The 23,642-nt window shown below is 42.0% G+C and overlaps 3 protein-coding genes and 1 long non-coding RNA gene across 6 annotated transcripts in view; 1 reads left to right on the top strand and 3 right to left on the bottom strand.

Annotated features, from left to right (window-relative positions):
- LOC147253397 (DENN domain-containing protein 3-like) overlaps nt 1-804 on the bottom strand; it is a 16,091-nt gene extending 15,287 nt beyond the window's left edge. The window contains exons 1-2 of the mRNA XM_086218572.1: nt 739-804; nt 223-298 (exon numbers count right to left, since the gene is read on the bottom strand). The gene's annotated coding sequence lies outside the window, so the exon portion shown is untranslated. The remainder of the gene's footprint in view (nt 1-222; nt 299-738) is intronic.
- A 2,233-nt stretch (nt 805-3,037) lies between these two features.
- On the bottom strand, nt 3,038-15,017 carry LOC147253396 (polyamine-transporter SLC45A4-like). 2 transcript variants are annotated; one of them, XM_086218569.1, is made up of 13 exons: nt 14,787-15,017; nt 12,754-13,696; nt 8,866-9,054; nt 8,603-8,782; nt 7,878-8,521; nt 7,599-7,742; nt 7,246-7,494; nt 7,022-7,141; nt 6,779-6,878; nt 6,584-6,664; nt 6,329-6,459; nt 5,934-6,002; nt 3,038-5,831 (listed from the first exon to the last, which is right to left on the bottom strand). In XM_086218569.1, the coding sequence occupies exons 2-13, from the start codon at nt 13,016-13,018 to the stop codon at nt 5,550-5,552; spliced, it is 2,454 nt and encodes an 817-aa protein (XP_086074695.1). In that variant the 5' UTR covers nt 13,019-13,696; nt 14,787-15,017; the 3' UTR covers nt 3,038-5,549. The 2 variants fall into 2 exon arrangements, with proteins under 2 accessions (XP_086074695.1, XP_086074696.1); XM_086218570.1 differs by lacking the exon at nt 14,787-15,017 and adding an exon at nt 14,533-14,742.
- Nucleotides 14,280-19,845, top strand: LOC147253395 (uncharacterized). 2 transcript variants are annotated; one of them, XR_015118546.1, is made up of 4 exons: nt 14,280-14,436; nt 14,959-15,031; nt 17,700-17,840; nt 19,638-19,845. It is a non-coding gene; the product is annotated as an uncharacterized LOC147253395 (long non-coding RNA). The 2 variants fall into 2 exon arrangements; XR_015118547.1 differs by lacking the exon at nt 14,280-14,436 and adding an exon at nt 14,628-14,693.
- LOC147253394 (G protein-coupled receptor 20-like) lies at nt 15,374-23,360 on the bottom strand. Its single transcript, XM_086218571.1, has 7 exons — nt 23,076-23,360; nt 19,302-19,592; nt 18,939-19,205; nt 18,613-18,857; nt 17,684-17,768; nt 16,519-16,644; nt 15,374-16,336 (listed from the first exon to the last, which is right to left on the bottom strand). Exons 2-7 carry the CDS (start codon nt 19,485-19,487, stop codon nt 16,151-16,153), a joined length of 1,095 nt encoding a protein of 364 aa, XP_086074697.1. The 5' UTR covers nt 19,488-19,592; nt 23,076-23,360; the 3' UTR covers nt 15,374-16,150.
- Between the last annotated feature and the right edge of the window lie 282 nt (nt 23,361-23,642).

Genomic DNA, 23,642 nt, shown 5'->3' with positions numbered 1-23,642 from the left:
CAAGCTTTGTGATTTACCACAACATAAACACGTATAAATGTGAATCCATCTCAACCGAACGATATTCTCAGTAAAGCGTGTGTGTGCGTCAAGTAATTCCCCTGTACGTCCTCTACGACACACACATTTTCAGTTTTACTGCCACATCCTGCTTTATTAAACTGACATTCTTCCTCCTGAGGTAAAAAACTCGGATCAAGAACGTTCCCATCTCTCTCTCACCTCCCAGCGAGCAGCGGCGCTTGTCCTCTCTCATCGTCCTTCTTTCCTTTCAGTGGCGCAACAAACTCCTCTGACTCTGAAAGAAGAAACTCCGTCAAGCCTCCATAATCACGGAGCCTCCTTCCTGAACGTCTGCGCGCACATGGACGTGCGCGCTGAGGACTGTGCGGCTTCCTAGAATAATGATTAATCACTATCCCGTCTACTGTCTTGTTCCATAAAGGAATACGACGCCACAGTGTCTTGTGTAACCTTTTTGATGTCCTTCCCGCAGTTGAATGTCTGAGTTTCACTCTGTAGAACGATCGATGTGCAAGAGTTTGACGATGGAAGAATGTCTTCTTGTGAATGGTCGAGGTGTTGATTTAAGGGGCGGGACTACAGGCAGGATTTATGACATTAAAAATCATTAGGGAGCTGATCCTGGTTCCAACTGTAACATTTAAAAGTACAATGCAGAATTGATTAAACAAGAGGAACATCTGTGTCCAACAGGTCCATCCATCCATTTTCTACCTCTGATCCTGCTGAGGGTCGCGCGGAGGGGGGTGCTGGAGTCTGTTCCTCCGGTTTTTCGAGAGAGGCGGGGTTCACCCTGGACAGGTCACCAGTCCATCACTGGACCAACACATAGAGACAGACAACCATTCACACTCACAGTCACACCTACGGTCAATTTAGAGTATCAATCAGCCTCGTCCCCTCTTGATGTCTTTGGACTGTGCTTCTTGCTGAGGCACCAGCGCTACCCACTGCACCCCCCCCCCCCCCCCCCCCCCGTGCCGTCTGTGTCCAACAGGTGAACATTCAATATGATTGTGTGCTGGTGTTTTTAGGGTTTTAATATGCTAACCTACATTTTCTGATACAAATTCAGCCAATCTTATTATAGGGGTTTGTTTTTGTGTTTCTTAAATAAACCTGTGAATAGAATAATTGAAGAAATTTGATGCTCGAGACTAAACCAAGACGCCAGCAGCTGGATTTAACCGTGGATCTTCTCTCACATGCACAGTGTCAACGGGCGCGTTCAGGATATTAAATCAGATAAAACAAATCGAATTCATTTTCACTTCAAAGAGACAGTCGCTTGAGTACAAACTGAACTATTGATATCGTGCTACAAAATATGACGTCAACAAATGAACTGAGGTAGACAGTTAAATGTATGGTTCGCATGTATGGCAACAGATATCCGCCTCCTGTTGCAATACAGCAACTGACCTGCGGGTGGTGCTAATTGACCTGTTGAACATGAATGCCTGCGCGTTCAAGCGGCCTGAAACTTCGGTCGGATTTGCTTTGAGTTTCCATCGTGTCTAAAATAAACGATGCGTGTCATTTTTGCGTCCTATTTCATCAGTTATTCATTAATGCTGACACCTGGAAAAAATATAAGATTAATGTGATGTTTTCAGGGTCACACATTTCTACCACCTACACATCAGGATTCTGTAGTCAGTTGGATGTTCAGGCAGTTTTAGCTCCGCAAGACAAAAAGAAATATCACAAATCAATAATTTAAACATATTTGTTCAATATTGAGGTGGATATCAGGGTCATTTTATCATCTTTATACCAACCTTCCTTCTGACTCATGACAACACTGGTAAATAGTGACACAGGACACAGTTTCAGCCAGAAACCTGGGTGTCATGATTGATGACCAGCTGACCTTTGAGGTTCATGTGGCCTCAGTTTCTCGGTCTTGCCGTTATGCCCTTTACAACATCAGGAAGATCAGACCCTTCCTGACCCAACAGACCACACAGATTCTGGTTCAGGCTCTTGTCATCTCACGCATTGACTACTGCAGCTCTCTTCTGGCAGGCCTCCCTGCATGCTCATTCAAGCCTCTGCAGATGATCCAGAATGCAGCAGCACGTCTGGTCTTCAACCAGCCCAAAAGGGCTCATGTCACCCCGCTGCTGGTTTCTCTTCACTGGCTTCCAGTGGCAGCCAGGATCGAATTCAAGGCACTTCTCCTGGCTTACAAAACAATCACAAGAACGGCTCCAGCCTACCTGGAATCCCTGATCCAGGTCTACTCTCCTTCTCGGCCACTACGCTCTGCATGCGAAAGACGCCTGGTGCTTCCAGCCCAGCGCTGCTCCAAATCCCTAACCAGACTCTTCACTTCTGTTGTTCCCAAATGGTGGAACAAACTACCGAACTCTGAGCGTTCTGCTGAGTCCCTTTCTACTTTTAAGAGACAGTTGAAGACTCAATTGTTCAGAGAGCACCGAGGCACTTAACCTGACTCTTCTTCTCTTTGGGGTAGAATAAGTCAGAGGGTCCAAGACCCAGCACTTAGTAATTATGTAGCACTAACTGTGTTGTGTGATGTTGTATGTCTGTTATATTAAAAAAAAAAAAAAAAAAAAAGGGAGGGGGGGGCGACACTTCTTCTGCCACTAGATGGCAGTACCTGTGATCAAATCACAACTGATGCACCTTTGCGCTTCCTATGGACTTTTCCTTAATTAGGTCTAAATTCTTGCTTAGCGTCTGCTAAATGAAATTGTAGAATTGTAGACAGGAACGTAGCAGCCTCCTAAACACGTTCTCTCCATGAACCGTGTTCCTTCTTCGATGGAAAATGACCTGAGAAGTTTTCTATCATTGTGTCTCAGCTCTTTGACAGTGGGGGTAAAATAGATTTGAATTTCACAAATATCTAGTTTAGGAATAATATCTACTGTTGATTTGGAGTCACCGGGTCACTTGAAGGTAGGTAGATGTATGTGTGATGTGAGACTATCAATAAAAAACACACACACAAAAGTGACAGTGCACTGTTTTTTGTTTAGTTGTTTTTTCCCCCCAAAAAACGTCATTAAAAATACCTCATTTTACAAAACAGCAGCCAAAAACCAACACCCACAAAATTGAGAAAAACTTTATCAGCGATTGACATTCAAACCAAAACACAGAATATCATCTTAAAAATTCTTAACATTTGTCCCAAGTTAAAACAAGTCCTACACACAAGCGTCACTACATAAGAGTCCTTACATCTCTTTAAATGCTGTCAGACACCAGCATTTTCTGTTGTGGTGCAGAACTGTAGAAAACCCAACAAATTCTTAATCAGTAGCTTGGCACAAAATAGGTCGAATTATAACACTGGTAAATACTCTAATATTCTTTAGAAAAACCACAATATTTCTTAAATAATACTGTACAACAGCACACACACATCAAGTGCTAAACATCATTCACAATTTCAAATGATTTCTCAACATTGTTTTTAACATAATAATGATTGTCCCTTGTAGGCATTTCAGAAGAAAACAGAAAAAAACATTCTCACCTGTAACAGTTTCCTGAGGTGAGCGAGCCTTCGGAGGGGAAACCAGGCTGAGGAAGTGCTCTGCTTCTCTTTCGGGTTCATTTGGTCATGACATGATGGTTTTAAATTTGCATAGATTGAATAGAACCCACGTGCTCAACAAGAATGAAGAAAGAATCACAGGTGTGTGGAGCAGTTTCCACAAAGCAGTGAAAGGCACTTACAGTAGCTCTTCCTATTTAAAGGAAAATGGCATTTTTATAGGAAATGTGCTTATTCATAGACCCCTGTATAGGTGGCTAAGAGCCACAGAGAATGCTAGTTAGCTTAGCTAAATGAATGGTAGTGAATGGGAAGTTTAGTGGTCTATGTCAAAAGACATCAAACACTTTTCCCCAGAGCAAGCATAGAACTAGGGTGGGGAGTAACATGCATATAGTAATTTAAAATAAGACATTTTCATTTTAGATTCAGTCACATCACTGGTACTACTTTCCTGACTGGGTGCAGTGATTTCTAGTAGCACCTCAAAAATCTGACAACTAGAAGGGTGACTGGTGCTACTAATCATGGCCGACTTATAGGAGAGGATGAAGATGATTATGTCTGGATAGACAGAGATCCTGAACCTGATCTATCTGAAGCAGACTACACAGAGGAGGGGCTACAGGTTTTGGAAAATGAGTAGTTAAGACGGAGGCATGCTAACCTGCTTAACGACAACCATCCACTGCGCAGAGCTAACTAGCAGTCAAGTCAGTCTGCGTGTCTCAGCTCATCAGTGCACTCACAGAGGAAAGAAGGGTATCTATCTTCTTGTCTGGCTCTGGAGAGGATGAACAATATGTGTATTTTATAAAAAAAAGTTGGTGTGCTCCGTTAACAGGATTCAACAGTGCACAGGTCTGTATAGCTAGTTACGGCCTACGCATTATGATACTGTTAATATCATCCTGCTTACTTTTCAACGTTAATAGCTATCCTTCACAGACTATTAATGAACATTATCATAACTTGAGTGAAATGTATATCTGAAAACTACAAAACAAATGGCACCTTACAACAAAATCACACAGAGACATAACACACAACTCCTTTCAGTCACATTTGAGATGCCACGATGAACTAAAATTTACAATGAAAAGACAAGATGGTCCCTTCATGTGTGCCACTTGGTAACTGGAACAGATCAGTGTGGATGACATCTGAGGATTCGTACCGCCAATGATTCAGTATCTCAACTGCACCATAATAAAACTCTATACTGGCATGAAAGGGGATTATGTCAGTCTGATATTGTGTTTATATACACTGAAACACTTTCAATGAGAAAATGGCACCTCAGTTTAAGCTTGCTTATTAGTTCAAAATTTCAATGTGGTAAAATTTCAAATATGTATGGCACTGATTAACAATCTCTATTTGATTGCCAATAATTAATGTGTAAACAATCCAGTAATCTAAGTAAGTTAAAAAAAACAAAAACAATATAGTGTTATGGTATGCCATTAATTGACTGGAACCAGTATAATTAGTTCCAGTCAGCCTGTAAGTAATGCAGAGGTTGCCATGGTTACCTTTCTACAGCATTGGGATTGTCTATTAAGTAGCTATCAGCTTATGTCTCTGCAGCAGCATCGCTGATACCAAAAGTGCCATGTGTGCTTCCTATGAATGTCTTCACAATAAAAGCTTCTGCTTCAGCAGTCTGAGCCAAGTTTGGGTCACAGCTGCCTGCTTGTGTGTGTGTGTGTGTCTTTCCATTGTTCCTACCCTTGCGAGCCTCGAATTTTTTCTTACAATCTATCTAAACATTACTTGCTGAGGTAGCAACAGGAAATGATTATTCCTCTCATCATCCATCCACCCATTATAGTGGAGATAAGATGACTGTGCCAAGTTTTTCTCCTTTTAAATGAGTAAACCACTCCATTCTGAGTTGATTGTACTTGGTGAGAATAGTAATACACAACGAGCAAACATAATAGGGTCTTCGCCTGAAGTACCTTCAGGCTCAGGCCCTAATTAAACACACTTAGGAATCAGAGGGATTCTTCAAATCATCTCTGAGGCTCAGAAGAGCAAGTCTCTGATTGTTTCCTTCTCCGTTCTGGTCTGACTGTTCAGAGAATCCCACCATACCCTGGACCTTGTCTGAGCTGCTGGGCTCCATGTCTGGGTAAACAACCAGGAAACAGGCAGTAAGGAAGCCCAGGAAGGAGCCCCCAGAGGCCACTATGGGAATGACTCGCACACTCCCAACCGCTTCCACGACGGCTCCAAGGGCTGATGCAACCAGAATCTGGCTGATGTAGACCTGCACGTAGAACAAAAATGATTTACAAAAATTGCTCATTAGCAAATAAATTGGACTGAAGACAGAAACTGAGTATGTAAATAAAATGACCACAAATCTCACCTGGCAGGATAAGATGGCACAATCAATACCGAACCCTCTCCTAGTGTTGGCTGGACTGTGGTGAATGTACTGAGGAGAGGAAGGTGACAGGAGAGGACGTGACTTCAACTGAAAATATTTCAACTTCTGCTTTGTGCTCTTATGGTGTCATGTTTCAGTGAACTAAAAATCTCAAGTTCTTGTGATGTATAGTAAGCCTTCTATATTTAAGCAGAGGCAAGCGAAATAGGCAATCGATGATGCAAGCTGCATCACAAATATTTCTCAGGAGGAAATACAGAACACACTTGATGATGTGATGTCTAAACGATATGTAACAATTTTAAATGTGTACGAGCAAAGTATGTGCACGCGCGCGTGTGTGTATATATGTGAATTACTGTTTTTATAAATACCTCTTTGATTTCATGATACTGCCCGAGTAAGGCATACGGACAATAGGAGATACTCATGGAAATGATGCCCATGCTACTGATCATCACCATGGCAACATAAACATTAGGGAAGATCCCCATCACAGCAGTTCCTAAGGAGGCAGGTATAAACACATAAAGGAAGTTTCAAAAAACTTTTTCATGCACACCCATTAAGTCAAAAATCAACTCCTCTTAAATACTGGGTGCATAATTTCTTCTGAGGTAGAAACTGACCCACTGAGAAGCTCAGAGTTCCAACAACGTAGATGATTTTAATACTCAGGTCAAAGTTATCCAGGTACTTCTGCAGTATGGCTGTGTAGAGAAAAGTATCAATAATTGGAGGCAGATTTGGGAGGAAAACAGAAAATGGAATATAAACCTGTGACTTGAATGGAATTACAGGGCTTGGAATGCTATGTGTTTTACCAGAGCAGACAGCCGCTGTAGTAGCATAGACCACCAGACCCCAGCAGCCCATCTGGACCCCTCTGTTATAGTTGTGTAGCTCTGTGGAATTGGCTGGTGCCTGGGGAAACATAGTACATCACTGAGCAGTTTCCTCACGAACCCTCTAATCCTGCTTCATAGTACAGGTCTCAGGTGATTTGCTTATATATGTGTCAGTTGCCACAAACAACAGATCACACGAGAGTGTGAAGATGTGTGTACCTTGGGGTCTCCAAGGTAGATGACTTGTCCCATGAAATCAGTATAAAACACAGCTTCAGCTATGATGGAGAACCATGTGACCAGGTGACACACACACAGTCTCCACAGCTGCCTCGGCATCTAGCCAGAGTAGAAACAGAGAGGAGGAATTGAGGTGAGGAGCTGATTGTGGAGGAAGAGGTTCCCTAAACAGAAATATTCTAGAAATCTTCAGTTTACTACACCTTGAACATGGACAACCAGAGCAGCCGTACAGTTGTGGCCCTGTCAGGCCCCCCATCACTGCTGGAGCCGTCGGATGACAGACTGCTTGCTGACAGCTGTAACTCCCGCCTTTCTGCTCGCCGCTGGAGATCACTCAAATCATTCAGGCTGCGTGAAGTGGTGATTGGCCGAGGGCTCGAGGGTGCCGTCCGTCGCAGTCGGTAGCGCTGGGATCCCACTCGTCCATAATAAGAGAAGGTGAAAGAGGGCTGAAAAAAAAATCAACAACAACCAAAAAAACCAAGATCAATTATTTACCCTTAACCTTTTTATGACAGGAGCTACTTTAAAGAAATAAAGATTTCAGTTGTACTTGTCTGTAGAAAGTGTGTGGGTGTGGCCGTGGTGAAACTGGGTTATTGGCGGGTCGGCTCCCCTGTTTTGTAGAGGAATGGCCTTTCATGGGATTGGAGTGCTCAGAGGTCAAGCCGGTGTTGACACCATTAACAACTTTGGTCTGTTTGACAGGGGAGAGACACAGTCATACAATAAAAAAACACAAAAGAACATTTCTGAAGCATACTGACTTTCATGGGATCACAGTTTTCTATGTAAATCATCGACACCTGCTGAGTCAGAGCAGCTGATTCACCTGTGTTTTCAGATGTGTGCTGGAACTGATGTTAAGGAGAGGAGGAGAGTTTGTGGGTTCCTTCAGCTCAGACAAAGCTGTAACTCTCAGCTCTTTAACAGCCACCCCATCTGAAGGGCTGGACTGACCACCAGGAGGAGACAAAGATCCTGTATTGTGGTTTGATGGCTTGAAAGCATCTTCGAAATCTTGCTGTGCCTCAAAGTGATGCAAGAAGAGTTGTCTGTCCGGGTCAAGGTCAGCATCCAGCTGGATTGTAGCATCTGGTATGGCTAAAACCGAATCACTTTTGCTCCGCACTCGCTCCACCGCAAGGAGGTCCAATTTCCCTACCTCAGGGTCTAATTCATTCCCCAGGTAAGAGGCTGGAGCAAAGGCTTCTTCCTCGGAAATCACATCAAGTAAAGGTGGCGTGTTGTTAACCTGCCTTAAAGACCACTGGCTGTTTGTTTCTGTGGCTCTAAGCTGGTGGGATGGTGCGAAGTGCCGCTCAGGGATACTGAACATGTGCAATATGACTGAGATAATGAAGATTATGGCAGCAAACAGGAAGAGAACCTGCTCCTGGGATTTAAAAGCCCGACCCAAAGCTGTACCAGTCCAGTCCAGACCACCCAGCATGTAACCCACAGCTCCACCAAGCCCTGGAAAGAAACACACACTTATGAATTGTGATGTCAAGTCACACCGTGAATGTGTGTTGGTGCACCTAGGGTCTTTTTTACCAGCGGAGAAGGCATGAATATTAAGGGCCATATCCTGCTCCTCCGTGTCTGCAACGTCAAGAAGGTAAGCCCTGATTGGTCCCTCAGAGGCATCAGCGCAGAAGTCCAGCACCACTACACCAACTACAGTGAGGACGATGCCAATGGTCTGGCTGCCGGGGCTATCTCCAATGGAAAGACCTGAGAGACCATCACAAAGATGAGTGTGAAATACTGATGACCACAACTCACAAGCAACTGCCTCGTTAAAGCTTTCTACTCACCTATTAATGATCCATTTAAAAAGAGTGCCACACCCAGCAGCACACCAACACACAGGGCCAGTATGAAGGGTCTCCGCCGGCCCCATCGCAGTGTGCAGCGGTCGCTGGCCGAGCCGATCACAGGGGTGAAGAGCAGACCCAGGATCGGACTGAGGAACCACGTTAAACTGTAATATTGCTCAGGAAGACCTGACACACAAACACAGACAAAAAAGTAGATGAATTCAGATAATGTAAGTTTGTATTAGAGCAAACTAAAGACAGTCAGGGACAGAAAGGGACCACATGGAAAGCAATCAATTCTTTTCCTCATGTGTATCCTGCCTTCCTTGTTTACATCTGAGCACTAAATTTAACTATGAGCTCCATGATTAAAACAACTTTGGCCGTCACAAGAACACATTTTGTAAGATGATAAATTGCCCCAGGAATTACTGTGATAAAAGTATTAGCACGGCAGGTTTTACTGTTTCCATCCTGCTCGTAATGTGCACTTTAATCACAAGTGCAATACTTCTATACATATCACTGTAACAAACTTCTGATATATATTTGAAGATATATTAATATCTTTATTTTTTTATTCTAGTTAATCTATTTCTAGAAGGAGGGGAGATGCTCTCTATAAGTTCGTTGTATGCTTAGATGTACAATGACAAAGTCTATTCCATTCTATTCTAACATTTAAATAACAATATACTACCATAATAATGCGAGTGCAGGATTTATTATTGAGGTCAGCAAGTTAATGTCTGCTTATTGTAGGACAGGTTGATCCACTAACTTTTGAGACAGGCCTACAAGCGCTGAAACACCCGCACTGTGTGTCAGTGTTTCTATCTGTTAAAAAGACACTAGAGGGCACTCCAGCCTTGAAAACATTACAATACACTTGTCGAATTAGCAAAGTATCTTCATAGAATTGATTTTGCCTACTCTACCAACTCCCTTAGAAGGTAGTACAGCTGATATTACCTGGACAAGCTGATCAAATATGAACATAATTAAAACTGATAGTTGTGTATATTCTTTTTTCCTCCAGATGGAAAACATGAAGTCTTCTTACATTCCTTTGTTTTTAAAAGAAGCATAGCATGCATTCCAGTGCCTAGCTGAAGAAACACTAGTGCTCTTAGGCAGCTTCCCCTTCTGTGGGGTATTTCAGATAGAGAGGGGGGCGTGTTACAACAGAGTAGAAATATGCACCAACTAGCCAGGAAAGTGGAGAAATCACGTTCAGTTCACAGAAACAGAACCAGGCTTCAGCGTACATTTAGAAGTAGAAATAGTTAAACAGTTCAAATGGCAGTCCTGTTTGGTCCAAACATTTGTCACATTAACATTTCTCAGATGCTTCACTCCTTATAGAGAAGTGCATCTAAGTTAGTCTCACGGATCGACTGGCTGGTTCTCACGGGAACAACATGTTACCCATGCTGCCTTCCTCTGCTGCTGTCTACACTTCCCCTTAAGTCAACACAGCAGCAGCAGCAGCAGCATCTTTGCAATGGCTGAGCACACACACTGTTAAAGCAGTAGATTTGTTAGAGTGCCACCTTTTCCATTAGGAAGTAGCAGATCATACTGATTAGAATGTTTTTTTGTCTGTGCTTTTACGAAATCTGACAACATATTCCCAACCTTATACACACATGTAGATAAAGTGACAGAGTAAATCAAATCTGAGCATCATGATCCAAAGTTAAGGTCAGATCTCACATACTGGATCCCATGAGATTGAACGAGTGCCCTTACATTGGATGTATGTGTGTATTTTTACATGGTTGACCATACATGTAGCAAACTCAGCCCAGTCATGGTCCACTGTTAATATTTCAAACATTAACACGAGAAGAAACTTCTCCAGATTGAATATGTTAATGTTTCTAAAGATGTCATCGCCACAACACTGTCAAAGAATGTGAAGACATGAAATGAAGGAAGTGTGATTTTTAATGCTACATTTATTAGTCCAGCCCATGTTGAGGAGATCTTGTTGGCATATGCATAACTCTCCTTGAATAGTTTAGCCTTGGATTGGGGGAATGTATCAAGCTGCTCTAAGCTTTTTCCACTGGGATTACTGATCTCATAACATGGCATACTGGGTGCCTAGAATATGGGAATGTTTCAATAACACCCTGCGTGGGGTTTTAGACATAATCTTTCCTACAATATTGTGAACATGGAGAAAGACAGCGAGACTGAAATGTGCTGTGTTAGACATTCTTGTCATACCTAGCCAGGAGAAAATGCCTTTGTTCTTTTTTCTGCTATGGTGGCAAACCTGACATCTAGCTGTATAGCCGGCTGGCTACTAGTGGGCACACAGGCTACATGACCCAGTTGCCACTCCACAGGCCCCCTCCACTGGGTTGCTGCTTCTGTTAAGACAGGACTGGATGGGGGTGAAGGGGGCTATACTCTTGGTTGTCCTGGGACAGGGGTATATAAAATAAAGGAATTTTTGCATATGAACATTTATATTTAAATATATTACTACAATTTATAAAACAAAATAAAATAAAAAATGTTCTAATAAATTCTCAAGAGACTTTATTATACATTAATTTAAATGATTAGTATATAAAGTTATATACTTTAATATATTCAAATATTCTTAATATTTAGACCATTTATTCAATGTCGTTTATTGCCAATTGTGATAGCCCTACCCTGTGATAGGCATCACCAAATACTTCGACTGGTGGCTTTTTTTTTCTTAAGGGATTTTTCACTCATAATTTCCAGAAATGAAAAAAACTCCGGCAGCACGGTGGTGCAGTGGTCAGCACTGTCACCTCACAGCAAAAAGGTTCCAGGTTCAAGCCCTGGCTCCAGCACAGGATCTTTCTGTGTGAGTCTCCATGTTCTCCCTGTTCCTGTGTGGGTTTCTCTCTGGTACTCCAGCTTCCTCCCACAGTCCAAAGACATCAAGAGGGGACGAGGCTGATTGATACTCTAAATTGACCGTAGGTGTGACTGTGAGTGTGAATGGTTGTCTGTCTCCATGTGTTGGCCCTGTCATGGACTGGTGACCTGTCCAGGCTGAACCCCGCATCATGCCAGAAAGCTGCTAGGATAGACTCCAGCTTCCAGCGACCCTTAATGGAATAATGCCACGCCAAACATGCACAGAGCCTGTTGCAATTTGTCCAGCTTGTTTCTCTTTTTCCCCAAATTTAAGCTTTCTTCTTATCATAATTGTTTCATCATTGTTATTCGCAACTTAAGATGCACTGATCAATTTCCCCTGGGAAAAATATATATATGACTCTGATATTAGCACGTGAAGCTCCATTCTGGAACATTTGACTTGGCAATGCCTGTAGTACATAGGACAATAGATCCTGTAGGGGGCAGAAACATACCCTTCCCAGTATTTTTTCTGCTTTCTGTCACAACTTTCCTGGCATATTTCCTGTAATGTTACTAGACCCAGAGGTGGAAAAGTGTCGGTACAGATTTCACTGAAAACCAAGGCTTGCCCTCGTTCACACAAAACACCTTCAAGGGCAAATGCTGGAACATCTCTCGCAAAGGCTGCAAGTGAATGCCTTAGATGTAGAAAATAACGCATCCAAAATTGCCTCTTCTTTCATTCCACTCACCAGGAAAATGCTGTCCCAGTTATTACTATGATACTTGTGATGAAAAAAAATGCAAGCAACAAAAACAACAACTTGATCAACACCAGCTTTGAAAGATGCTGTATGGCTTGCCTAAAATAGTGGTGATTCCTCCACTACTAAACCTCAAAATTCACCAGGCATATCCACACAATAGTGTTTACTCATCTATGAATGCTAATTGCTGTACGAAAGGTTCTGGTTTTGTATGAGAAAAAGAGAAAGATCATGTTTTTGTATTTTTGTTTTTTAAACTTACCTATCTGGAGCAACACCGGTGTCACGAGAGCCGTTTCCATTGCGTAGCAGAACTCACGACCAAACATCACTGCCCCGTGCATCACCCAGCGGTGCAGAGGGATCTGTATACCTCTGCCCTCTTCTCCTAATTCTGCTCCGTCTTCCTTCTCGCTCTCACTGTCGTTTGCATCTTCCCTTGGCTTCATCTTCTCCCGAAGGGCCAAAGCCTCTGATTCTTCTGCTTCCTCTCCCATTTCAGTCTGAGTCAACTTCAGAGGAACCATTTATCTTGCTGGATGTCAGTTCAACTTTCTCTATTTCTATTAGTTTCATGTATGTGGAAGCAAAACTGTTCTATGTTAATAGATGCTTGCAAGATATGTCCGTGGTTTCATCTCTCTCATAGTAAAGGAAACGTCCAAGATGTCCAGCACTGACTATTTAGGGACTATCTCTGCTGGTCAGCACCATCTGGGTTCAAACCATTAAATAACTGATGACGTCACGTAACAAAAATCCGTTGTGTATGTTTAATCCCGTGTCAATCATGCTTCTATTCAACTGGTCTTCAAGCGCTGCAAAGGACTGAACACTGTTGTACGATGACAACAGAAAAAGAGGTCTTCATCATTCTGTGCAATTAAGCCTTCCTCACTGTGGCTCGCACCAAACCGACATTCAAATGTAGTTCTGGGCTGCTCCAAGGGGGTAAGGAGTGAGGAAGAGCAGACGAGGAGAGAGGAGAAGGGGTGGAGATATGTATTCTGGGTTCCAGGAGCTGTGTTTATACAAGGTGTGGTGAAGGTTAGAGTGGATTTGTAACGGTGTCACTGTGGCTGGAGCAGCATGTAGTCCTGGGATTGTTAGGGAGTGTGTGTGTGTGTGTGTGTGTGTTCATGCCCTTCTGAGGAAGACAGGGTGAAAGTGTAAGGAAACTCCTTGGCAAAGAGTCACTAAGCAACCTGCAGAAAAACAAACACCAGTTAGTCAAAGATCTAAAGCTTTGACAAAAGCATAGACTAACCTAAACTTCCAAAAAACCTGCCTTGATATTATTTCTAATTTGTATTTTCATATCCTACAGGTACTGAAAGAAATGCAAATGAAACATGGAACCTTTGAACATGTTCAAATTAATTGCATTACACCACATTTTTTCCACAGGATAGATGAGTGACATCATTGTCTTGTGAAGAGAAACTGTCTGAAAACATAAAAACATTGATAAGAGGAACACAATGCAGATAGTTAATGATACCAATTCTGCAGTCCCATCCCTGCATATATCTACTGTTAAACTACTAATTATGGGAACAGGTATCGTGCCACAGCATGAAGGACCAAATGTTCAAGGCAATCATGTCACATCTTAACTATAAGAGATTGCTGTAAGCTTTCCACTGACTTCTTATAATTCATTGACATTACAAGGAGCCATAAACTTTTACACAACAACAGAATGTCATGAAGAAATATTGTTGCATCATTGCTGTTCAAGCACGTCAGAACTGCTGAAGCAGGTATATCATATTAGCTAACCTAGAAACCCCTGACACAGACACAAAATGTAACACTGATGATTTTATGTGATGGGATTCAGATAGGTCTTCCAAATCTTTACTCCTCACACGCTGACTGTTTGACTGAGACGGTCTGGTTTACCGGATATGGATCAGTATTATATTTCACCGAGGAATGACCGGTAGGTATGGAGATGTCGGGGGTGGGGGCTTGGTGAGCCTGTCAGCACATGCTTGTGGAGGGGCAGCTCTGCTAACAGCCAACATGAGCTACCTACCTGTACCGACCTGCTGCTCCACAGTCAAACCGCACAAAGTTAACCAAACAACAGAGATAAATGTGGTGGATAATATAGCCGGAAACCGACTACGCGGGTGATTTACCGCTACCTTTGACCTGGCTGATGTTTGACTAGCTGGTTAACACTGGCGAGCTAACGTAGGTGGACTATTAATTAGACAGCTGAGCTAACATTAGCAGTTACCGCTTCAAGAGACCCGCTTACTTTAAAAATAAAAATATATCACATACCTGAAATCGTACTCTTATTAAAAAGTTCAAGTGGAGCCATTTTTAGCCTCCGCTTCTGTAAGTCTTCGAGACTCTGCCCCGGCTCAAACATGAGTTAGCAACCTGGCTAACCTGCCAGCTAAATGAGTGGACGTAGGTCTACCACACTCATCAAGCTCTCTGGTTTCCACAGTAACAAAGCGAGGCGTGACCAGTGAAGAACGCGATTGACGTCAGCACCTTACTCACATCCGGAAGTCGTGGAGGTAAAAGAGAATATTTACAATTTTACCTAAAAAAAAAAAAATAAAAGATTCATGATAAAACTATTTTTAATCTAATAAATCAAAACAATGGAAAACAGTTATCGTTATTATCGTTGTCAACAACGGCAAGAGTGATTACTAGAAATTTCTAAGACAATTACTTCAATGAGTGGAGATTTTTCTGATCGTTTTACCTAGAAGACGACGTTTACTGGCTATTTAAAGACATTAATTTTAGATTAATTCCTTTTACACAGCATAGCTCTTTCTTGCATTTGATAATTACATGAATATGTCACATTCATGTCCTTTTATCCACTACCAAAACACATTTTCCTCATTTTTACCTGCACAAATAAACAATGATACTGAATGAAGATGAAAATAATAACTTTGTATTCATCAGCATAAAAGATACTGTTTAATTACAAAAATATATTACAGTTCAACAAACTGAGGTCAAACGTTCACACTGAGTTGTGTGTGTCATCCAAGCAATTCTCCTCTGACATTTTTTATGGTCTCTGAGAATCCTGAAGGAGGTGCAAGGTTGCCATCTGCTGCTCAACATGGGTTATCAAATATTTTCTTCAGCTGTTTATTATCTGAAGGGGTAGGATGTGAATGACAACGTGGAACCCAGGCACACACAAAAAAACAGAAAAGAAAAGACATGTCCTTTCGTGTAAGAACAGGGGGGAAAACAATTGTCTAGAATGTTCTGTAGGAGTCCTCAGCTATTTGTTTCTCTGACTGTTGTCTTTGCTATGGAAATTGATCAATTTAGTGGGTTTTTGGGGATTATTTGTACATTAAGACTGTAAATTTTCCTGCAACAGATTATTTATCATAACCAAAGTAGAAATCTGATTTTAGAATGATTGTGGACACATTATTTGAAGATAGTGTTCACGGTAATTCATTTAAGTAGTTAGCCTGGTTCTACTTGTACCTTTTTAAATAAATTGCTCAACTGTTTTAGCTATCAATCCTGAGGTCCCCTCAACTGGAGCTATCGCTACACAGCATGTTGCAGTGTGCACTCCAGAAATATCTGCCATATCTCCCCCGGGTGATTCTGACTCTGTTCAGCTGTCCCCACTCCATGTGAGAAGGGATTTACAGTGTGTGATTCTCCCCCAGACTTTCTTCCTGCCGTGAAGTGGGAATCTTCGTCATCATGATCAAATTATTCGGGTTGCCATTGGCTGTCCCCGCTGAGTTCTTAGAGCTGTGCTGCATGCTGATGATGTCACCACTGCTCTGCTCCAGCTCCGCACGGCGGAAAATATTCCTCATAGTTGCCTGGAGGAGTAAAGGATATTCATTTTTGAGTAAATGGCGGAATGAATGGATGAGTAGGTCATGAATGAAGAGAGGGATGGATGGACAGGTTGTAGAGGAAGGGTGTCAGGAGAGATGGACTAAAGAAAGGCGAGGAAGGATATCTGGATATACACATAGATGCAAATTGACTCCTGGATTACCTGGAAGTTGTTTGTAACAAAACAATAGACGACAGGATCCATGCAGCTATTCAAACTGCTGAGCGTAACTGTCAAGTGGTAGACGATAGCATGGTGAGGCATATCAGGGTAGAAATACACCACAACCTGCAACACAAAGACACGAGCACATTTGTAGATATCTACGCATCGTCACCCTCTATTGTCACAATAACTGCCTAAGTCATTTTTCTGACAGTAATTTTTTTGCCTAAATCAACTCATTATGATGTTTTGTCTCCAGTTTTTTTGTGTTTTCTAAAAAACACGGCTTGAGCACGGGATCTTTCTGTGTGAGTCTCCATGTTCTCCCTGTTCCTGTGTGGGTTCTCTCTGGTACTCCTGCTTCCTCCCACAGTCCAAAGACATCAAGAGGGGACGAGGCTGATTGATACTCTAAATTGACTGTAGGTGTGACTGTGAGTGTGAATGGTTGTCTGTCTCTATGTGTTGGTCCTGTGATGGACTGGTGACTTTTTCAGGGTGAACCGTCTCACCTGAAAGTCGCTGGGTTAGGCTCCAGCCCCCCCGCGACCCTTAACAGGATAAGTGGAAGAAAATGGATGGATGGATGGATGGATGGATGGATGGATGGATGGATGGAAGGATTATTTTAATTATTTTTGTTTTTCCAGACCATGGTTTCCCTTTGACGTTGGCCTTTGACCTTTTGGATATGAAATGCTTTATCATTTCATGCTATGTGATATTTATGTGGAAATGTATTATTATTATTATTATTATTATTATTATTATTATGATTCTGTGAATAGAGGAGTTATGGCTAGAAATTATTCTGTGTCGTCATAGTGACCTTGACCTTTGACCTCTTATCTAATCACTTCTTCATGAAGTCAAAGTTAACTTTGTACCATATTTGAAGACGTCCACTCAGGGGATTGGGAAGATAATGACCCTCATATGACCCTGACTTTTACCATTAACCAACAAAATCTTTGCATTTCATACTTGAGTCTCTGGAGATGTTTGTGCCAAATGTGAAGAAGTTCCCCCAAGACACTGAGATATGTCATTCAAGAAAATAGGACGGACAGAGAAGAAAACAGAAAACATAACACCAAGAGCTGTTTCCAGCACAGACGAAAGAAACCTGACCTAAAACAAGGTGTCACTGTCTGTCCCTCACCTGTCGGATGTGGAAGGGTGTGAAGCAGACAGTGAAGATGACCAGCACGGTGGTCAGCAGCTGGACCGCCCTCCTCCTCCTCTCCCTGAAAAAAACAGGACCAGATCCCACTGTGTAATCCTGTCAGTTTTCCACCATCGATTTCGGAGCTACACGTGTGAGTCAATTTACTGTACTTTCATTCTTGTTCTATTAGCATGTATGTTAAAATATGTTGCAAACCCTCCAAGGTCATGCAGTGGTGCAGAAATAAGTTGTCTCATCTCGATATCACTGGGTTTTTGGTTAAATTATTGAATTAAGTGGATCTTAAGATATTTTAATGTTTTGTTCAACAGCATAAACATGTCAGTAACTAAAAACACTTGTGAATTTGAAAGCTTTTGTGTGTCTTAAGATAGCCGATTGCTAACATGTTGCTCAAGGTGACCACAGTGGTTGTGGAGTTGAATACAGAAGAATTATGAATTTTAGTCGTGGCGATGTGAAAGTCGTTGATTTTTGATTGTGGCGATTGTTTTTACGCTTCAAAAATCAAGTCTTGTCATCTAAAATTCAGTGGGATTTTGTATAAATGCTTGAGATAAAATCCCAGGTCCACACCGGTTTGATGTATTACAGCATTTTCTCTCATGGAATAAAAATATGTCACAATCTAATTACCACACCTGTGAATTTCAAAGTGAGTCCGAAAAGGATGGTTGCTGACGAATGGTTACTACAGACGTCATCCCGATGAGAGCTGGAGAAGAATGAAGCCAGTCAAAGAACAAAAAAATAAAAGGCTCATGCTTGTCAGCTGCATATCCGATAAAAAAAAATCCCATGGTTTTTAGTCGAGGGTACCCAGCCTGCAAAAATGCTTCATCCATGGCGGGGTGGTTCTATTTTCAAATCTCTACTTGCGTGTATATTGAAGTTGATTGTACCTGCTCTGCTGCATCAGGCGTTGATCTGCAAGGGCCCACATTATACGCAAGGTGAAAGCCACGATGATGATGAGGGGTAGGAAGAACTCTGTGATGGTGAGAAAAAGGAGTTTTGAGAGGCAGCAGCCTGTATGCTGGAAGGCAGTGGAGAGGAAGGAGTAGGTGACCACGATGGCAAACAACCACACAGAGACGCACACACATTTGGCCACATTAGAGTGACGCCATCGCCGGGATGCTTCAACCTGCAAGGACAACAAAGTTTTAGTTTCTTTATTTGGTTTTTGTGTGTTTGAAAACAGAACGCATCTTGCCGAGCAACTCACCTGCACGATGGCAAGGTAACGGTCGACACATATGCAGGTCAAGAACAAGATGCTGCAGTACATGTTGACAAAGTAGCTGAAGATGTGCAAGTAGGAGCAGGTGAGACATGTTCCTCTGCTGTAGTAAAGCAGAATACGAGTGGGTAAGGAGAGATTAACCAGGAGGTCTGTCACTGCTAAATTGATGGTGTAGATCACTGAGGTGGTCCTCTGCTTGGTGCGGAAACAGAAAACGTAAAGCGCTACTGTGTTGAGCACCATGCCCACCTGAAAGAGAAGAGAAGAGAAGGGAACAGAGGAGAAGAGTTCAAGCTTTTCTCTGATAATAGATACAGATATCATAACTTCAAAAAATACACCTACCAGGAATATGAGAGAGTTTACAACCATCAGTGTGATCCACAGGCTGTAGAAGTCATTGTAAAGTCCCTCGTCCAGGTGAGCTAGTTTCTGGAGATATGCCTCCATGCTACTTTTGTTGCCGGCGCTGGCTGATAAAGGCAGGATGGGAAATGAAGTATTGGACCAGGAGTCTGTACTGTTGGCCATTACAATGATCGATGAGGATGTAGTTTGGTAAGAAGGGTTTGGGATGATGATGATGATGATGATGATGATGAGGATGATGATGATGATGATGATGATAAGCAGAAACTGTTAGACAAAAATGAAAAACATTCTTTAACCATGTCTTTGAAGGTACCAGATGGGTGCTACCCATGGAAAGATGGCGGACATTTATTCTACTCACTGAGATGATAAAATGGCTGGAAGAGGAACACATTTACACTGGACGGAAACAACTTGTCACCACATACCTTTCGTCACGCTTTGTTTTGGTAACAAACATCATCCCACTGGAACTTTCTAACATCTGAATCTGCCTAAAATCAAAAGTGCATTTGTCTTCTCTAATGTTTCTTTCCCTTGCACTCATCTGATTAATGGAGATGCTTTTTGTTGCATTCTTCTGCTCTCATTTGTATTGATGCCTGATTTAACAGAAACAAACTTCAAAAGTTTTGGTTTTTTTGCTATCATACACACACATACACACATACACACACACATCCATTTTAATCCATCCGTCCTGCCCTGGAGGTCCCTGTCTTTGACCTCGGTGGTTATTGCTGTTGGCATGGCCACATTAACAAAAACCCTTTGAGACAATGTTTGGTTTATTTAGATAATCTATTTATATTTTCATTGTTTTTATTTGCTACAAAAATTGGTTCTGGGGAACTATGAATATGTATATTCCTAGTTTTGATTAAGAATGCATGTCTTTCTATCAAACAAATGTAAATATCAACTTTTAATGTTACACATCCTCTCTGACAGCATGTACACACGTGCGCGCACACGCACACACACACACACACACACACACACACACACACACACACACACACACACACACACACACACACACACAGCTTTTCAGTTTAAGATTTGATCCTTCAATGCCAGACATAATTTGTGTGATTTCAGTCCATTTATATGAGCGTTGTGTGTATTTTCTCTTTAAACCAGGCCTGAGCTGACCAGAGTTTGTGTGTTTATTTACTTCCAAGAAAGTGGGTGAACTCCCATGAGTCAGAGAGGAGCTGGGTCTAATTTGTGTGAAATCCCTGAACAGCTTTCATTGAGAGGATACTTAAAACCTCATCTCCTGACCACTGACATTTATAACATAAAACATAGAATGTTGGACATTGTGGTTTTTCCAATGAGTGTCTTGAAGTGTTTACCAGTGTGTTGTGTTTCTTTATGCTCCACACTGATCTCTCAGGGCAAAGTGTTCATTCAGCTGAAGACAAATGAGAGGCATATGACAAATATCATCTATTGCTATTAATGAGATGGAATTAAATGCCTTTCAAACTAACGTTCCCTGACAAGATTCATCTTTCCTGGAGACGGTTCATTATCATCGACAGCGCCGAAGACTCTTCTAAGCATGTCTGGAACTTGTGTGTTCACCCAGCATGCACCCCGTTTTGATGTCACATGACCAGTATACAAGTTGATCGGACAAACTGATGATAGCTGATGTTGACATTTTGTCTGTTAAAAAAAGTTTTGTTAATTAACCACAGTAGCCTACATCATATGTTAACGTCCAATGACAATGAGAACTAGTTAACATCTTTTGATGTTGATATGAAATTTAGAGTTCACATGAGACTGATGGCTACACAGTGGTGCAGTGGTCAGCACTGTCGCCTCACAGTAAGAGGGTTCTGGGTTCAAGTCCCGGCTCAGGCACGTGATCTTTCTATGTGGAGTCTCCATGTTCTCCCTGTTCCTGTGTGGGTTCTCTCTGGTACTCCAGCTTCCTCCCACAGTCCAAAGACATCAAGAGGGGACGAGGCTGATTGATACTCTAAATTGACCGTAGGTGTGAGTGTGAATGGTTGTCTGTCTCTATGTGACGGACTGGTGACCTGTCCAGGGTGAACCCTACCTCCTGCCTGTTGACGCTGGGATAGGCTCCAGCCCCCCCGCGACCCTGAACAGGAATAAGTGAGACAATGGATGGACTTGAGAATAATGATGGATTTTAACTTTAATCTGATTTTAATTTAAGGTTGAAATTGAGCATCTGTGTGACATCGTGTCCTCTGTTTTTCAGTCACTGAACCGATGCTCTGTTCCAGCAGGAAAAGACACCAGCGTATGCTGATGTGTGAAGAGCGTATGCTGATGTGTGAAGTGAGTAATGACTGTGTTCTGTGCAGCCATGCAAGCTAGACATTAGGATTCATGTGCTGATCACTTTCCCACATTTGCAGTCTTGAATAAACTATCCTAATGACTATTAGATGGATTTTTATTATGTACAATTGAAATTTTTGCAAACATCCCCTTCCTCTAATCACTTCCGTGATCCCTCAGTTGTCTCTGTAGCACCACTGACAGGTCTAATTGTTTGTCAAATAGTTTTATAACTAAATGTCCTGAAAGTGAGAGTTACAAATATAAGTTAAGTTCTGGAAAAAATTCAGGGTGACATCCAGAAACAAGTGTGTCTTAGCAGGCTAATTGTTAAGTGCCGAGTTGTAGATCTGAAAACTGCCAGTGAAGAGAAAGAAAAATGTGGTTAAATTTCTTTTGTAAAACTTGTGGAATTGATCATTTTGACTTGACAGAGGCCTGCAAAATCCATTCTGGGCAGTGTGATAAAACTCAATGCAGATATTAATTAAAATGCCAACTCATATCCAAACGTTTGTTACAAAACCCATATTTTTTCTGACAGTAACTTTTTGAGGAGTTTTTCACCACAACTGTGGCTAAAGGCCTCTGAGAAGATCAAATATTGCTGATAGAACAAAGCATATGCAAATCACTGACTGACGTTTTTTTTCAACCATCAGGTGCTGTGATAAAACATGAAAATGCAACAGAACAGCAACATTAATGGAGCAAAGAGTCTGCAGTCACTAATTAATAGCAGATTGATCACTAAATTAAAGGTTTGTGTATCCAATTATTGGATTGGATTTTGGATTGTATGCAGCTAATATGAAATCAGACTGATGCATCATTGTTGCTCTTCTTCTCTCAACATCAAAGACAGTGGTGATGCAATGTCTGTAAAGTGATACTGAGAGGAGAGCAGAGGGCTCAGAGGCAGATCACAAATAAATTCCAGCAGCGTGGGAGTCCTGTGTGTTTTTTGTATGTGTGTCTTTGCGTGTGTGTGTGTGTGTGTGTGTGTGTGTGTGTGTGTGTGTGTGTGTGTGTGCGTGCATGTGCGTGCGCATGCGTGCCTCGGACTGTGTGAAAAAGTACAACAGCACAGAGACAGGATGGAATAGCGGAATAAAGATCTCACGCTGTCTAACTTCAAATTATTGCATCTTAGAGAGCCCCACAAGGCAATTGGAACATTTTTTGGAGCTGTAATTCTAATTTTAGTGATAGTTGCACTCGTAATAGAAGTTCACAGGGGCCTTTTCACGCACTCTGATTGTGTAACAGGATAGGAGACTCTTCCAAATTTCCCTTAATTTCCCATATCGAACTAATAAGTGGATGTATCATCTCTAAAATGCGTGTCATGTACTAGTTAATCCTTCATTGTGGTTCTTCATGAGTGTGGAACTTCATGAGTTCCTCGTTTTTACTTACCTATAGTGGAGAGGTCAGATCTGTGTTTGTCCCTCAGGTTCTAATCCATAGGTCCTTGGTCAGTTTCCAAAAAAGAAGGTGGTGGATCTTTTCCATGAGATGATGTGTTACCTTTCAGTGACCTTCGCCCTTGTTTATCATCATCCAAATTCGATTTAGGTGATTTAAAATTTAAGAGAGAATTCCATCTGTCTTGTCATAAAAGGTGTCCCTAGCATGTGTTTGTCTTCACTTAGTCCGTGTATTGTTTTGTCCTCAGAGAAAACATCCTCAGATCCGTCTGCCTCCTCCAATTGTTCTGGTCTCTGTGTCTCTTCTCTCTTCCATTAGCATCATTTTTAGCCCCCCTTTCCCCCCTTCACCGTCTCTGTCGCTCTACTTCCCTCCCCTCTTACTCTAAATATTCCCTCAGTTTGCTCCTCAGACAGGAAGTCTTCTTATGTGTTTACATTCTACTCTGCCCATGTGCACTATATGCGCACGCACGCACGCACTCACACACACACACACACACACACACATCATAGAACACACATGCATGCTTAGGCACATGCAGTGGATCATAAA

This window comes from Aulostomus chinensis, chromosome 11 (assembly GCF_037954235.1).
Source record: "Aulostomus chinensis isolate RoL2024-O1b breed Wild chromosome 11, RoL_Achi_v1.0, whole genome shotgun sequence".
Classification (NCBI taxonomy): domain Eukaryota; kingdom Metazoa; phylum Chordata; class Actinopteri; order Syngnathiformes; family Aulostomidae; genus Aulostomus; species Aulostomus chinensis.
Note: the sequence above shows the minus strand (reverse complement) of the source record. Positions and strands in the feature narration are given on the sequence as shown.

What these genes read in the sequence shown, in the direction of transcription:
- LOC147253394 (XM_086218571.1), bottom strand. Translation starts at nt 19,487, where the DNA reads ATGGCCAACAGTACAGACTCCTGGTCCAATACTTCATTTCCCATCCTG. An exon ending in TAAACTCTCTCATATTCCTG is followed by an intron (nt 19,206 to 19,301) that starts GTAGGTGTATTT and finishes CTTCTCTTTCAG; the next exon opens with GTGGGCATGGTGCTCAACAC. An exon ending in TTGTTACAAACAACTTCCAG is followed by an intron (nt 16,337 to 16,518) that starts GTAATCCAGGAG and finishes TTACTCCTCCAG; the next exon opens with GCAACTATGAGGAATATTTT.
- LOC147253396 (XM_086218569.1), bottom strand. Translation starts at nt 13,018, where the DNA reads ATGGTTCCTCTGAAGTTGACTCAGACTGAAATGGGAGAGGAAGCAGAA. An exon ending in TCTGGTTGTCCATGTTCAAG is followed by an intron (nt 7,142 to 7,245) that starts GTGTAGTAAACT and finishes TACTCTGGCTAG; the next exon opens with ATGCCGAGGCAGCTGTGGAG. An exon ending in TCTACCTTGGAGACCCCAAG is followed by an intron (nt 6,879 to 7,021) that starts GTACACACATCT and finishes ATGTTTCCCCAG; the next exon opens with GCACCAGCCAATTCCACAGA.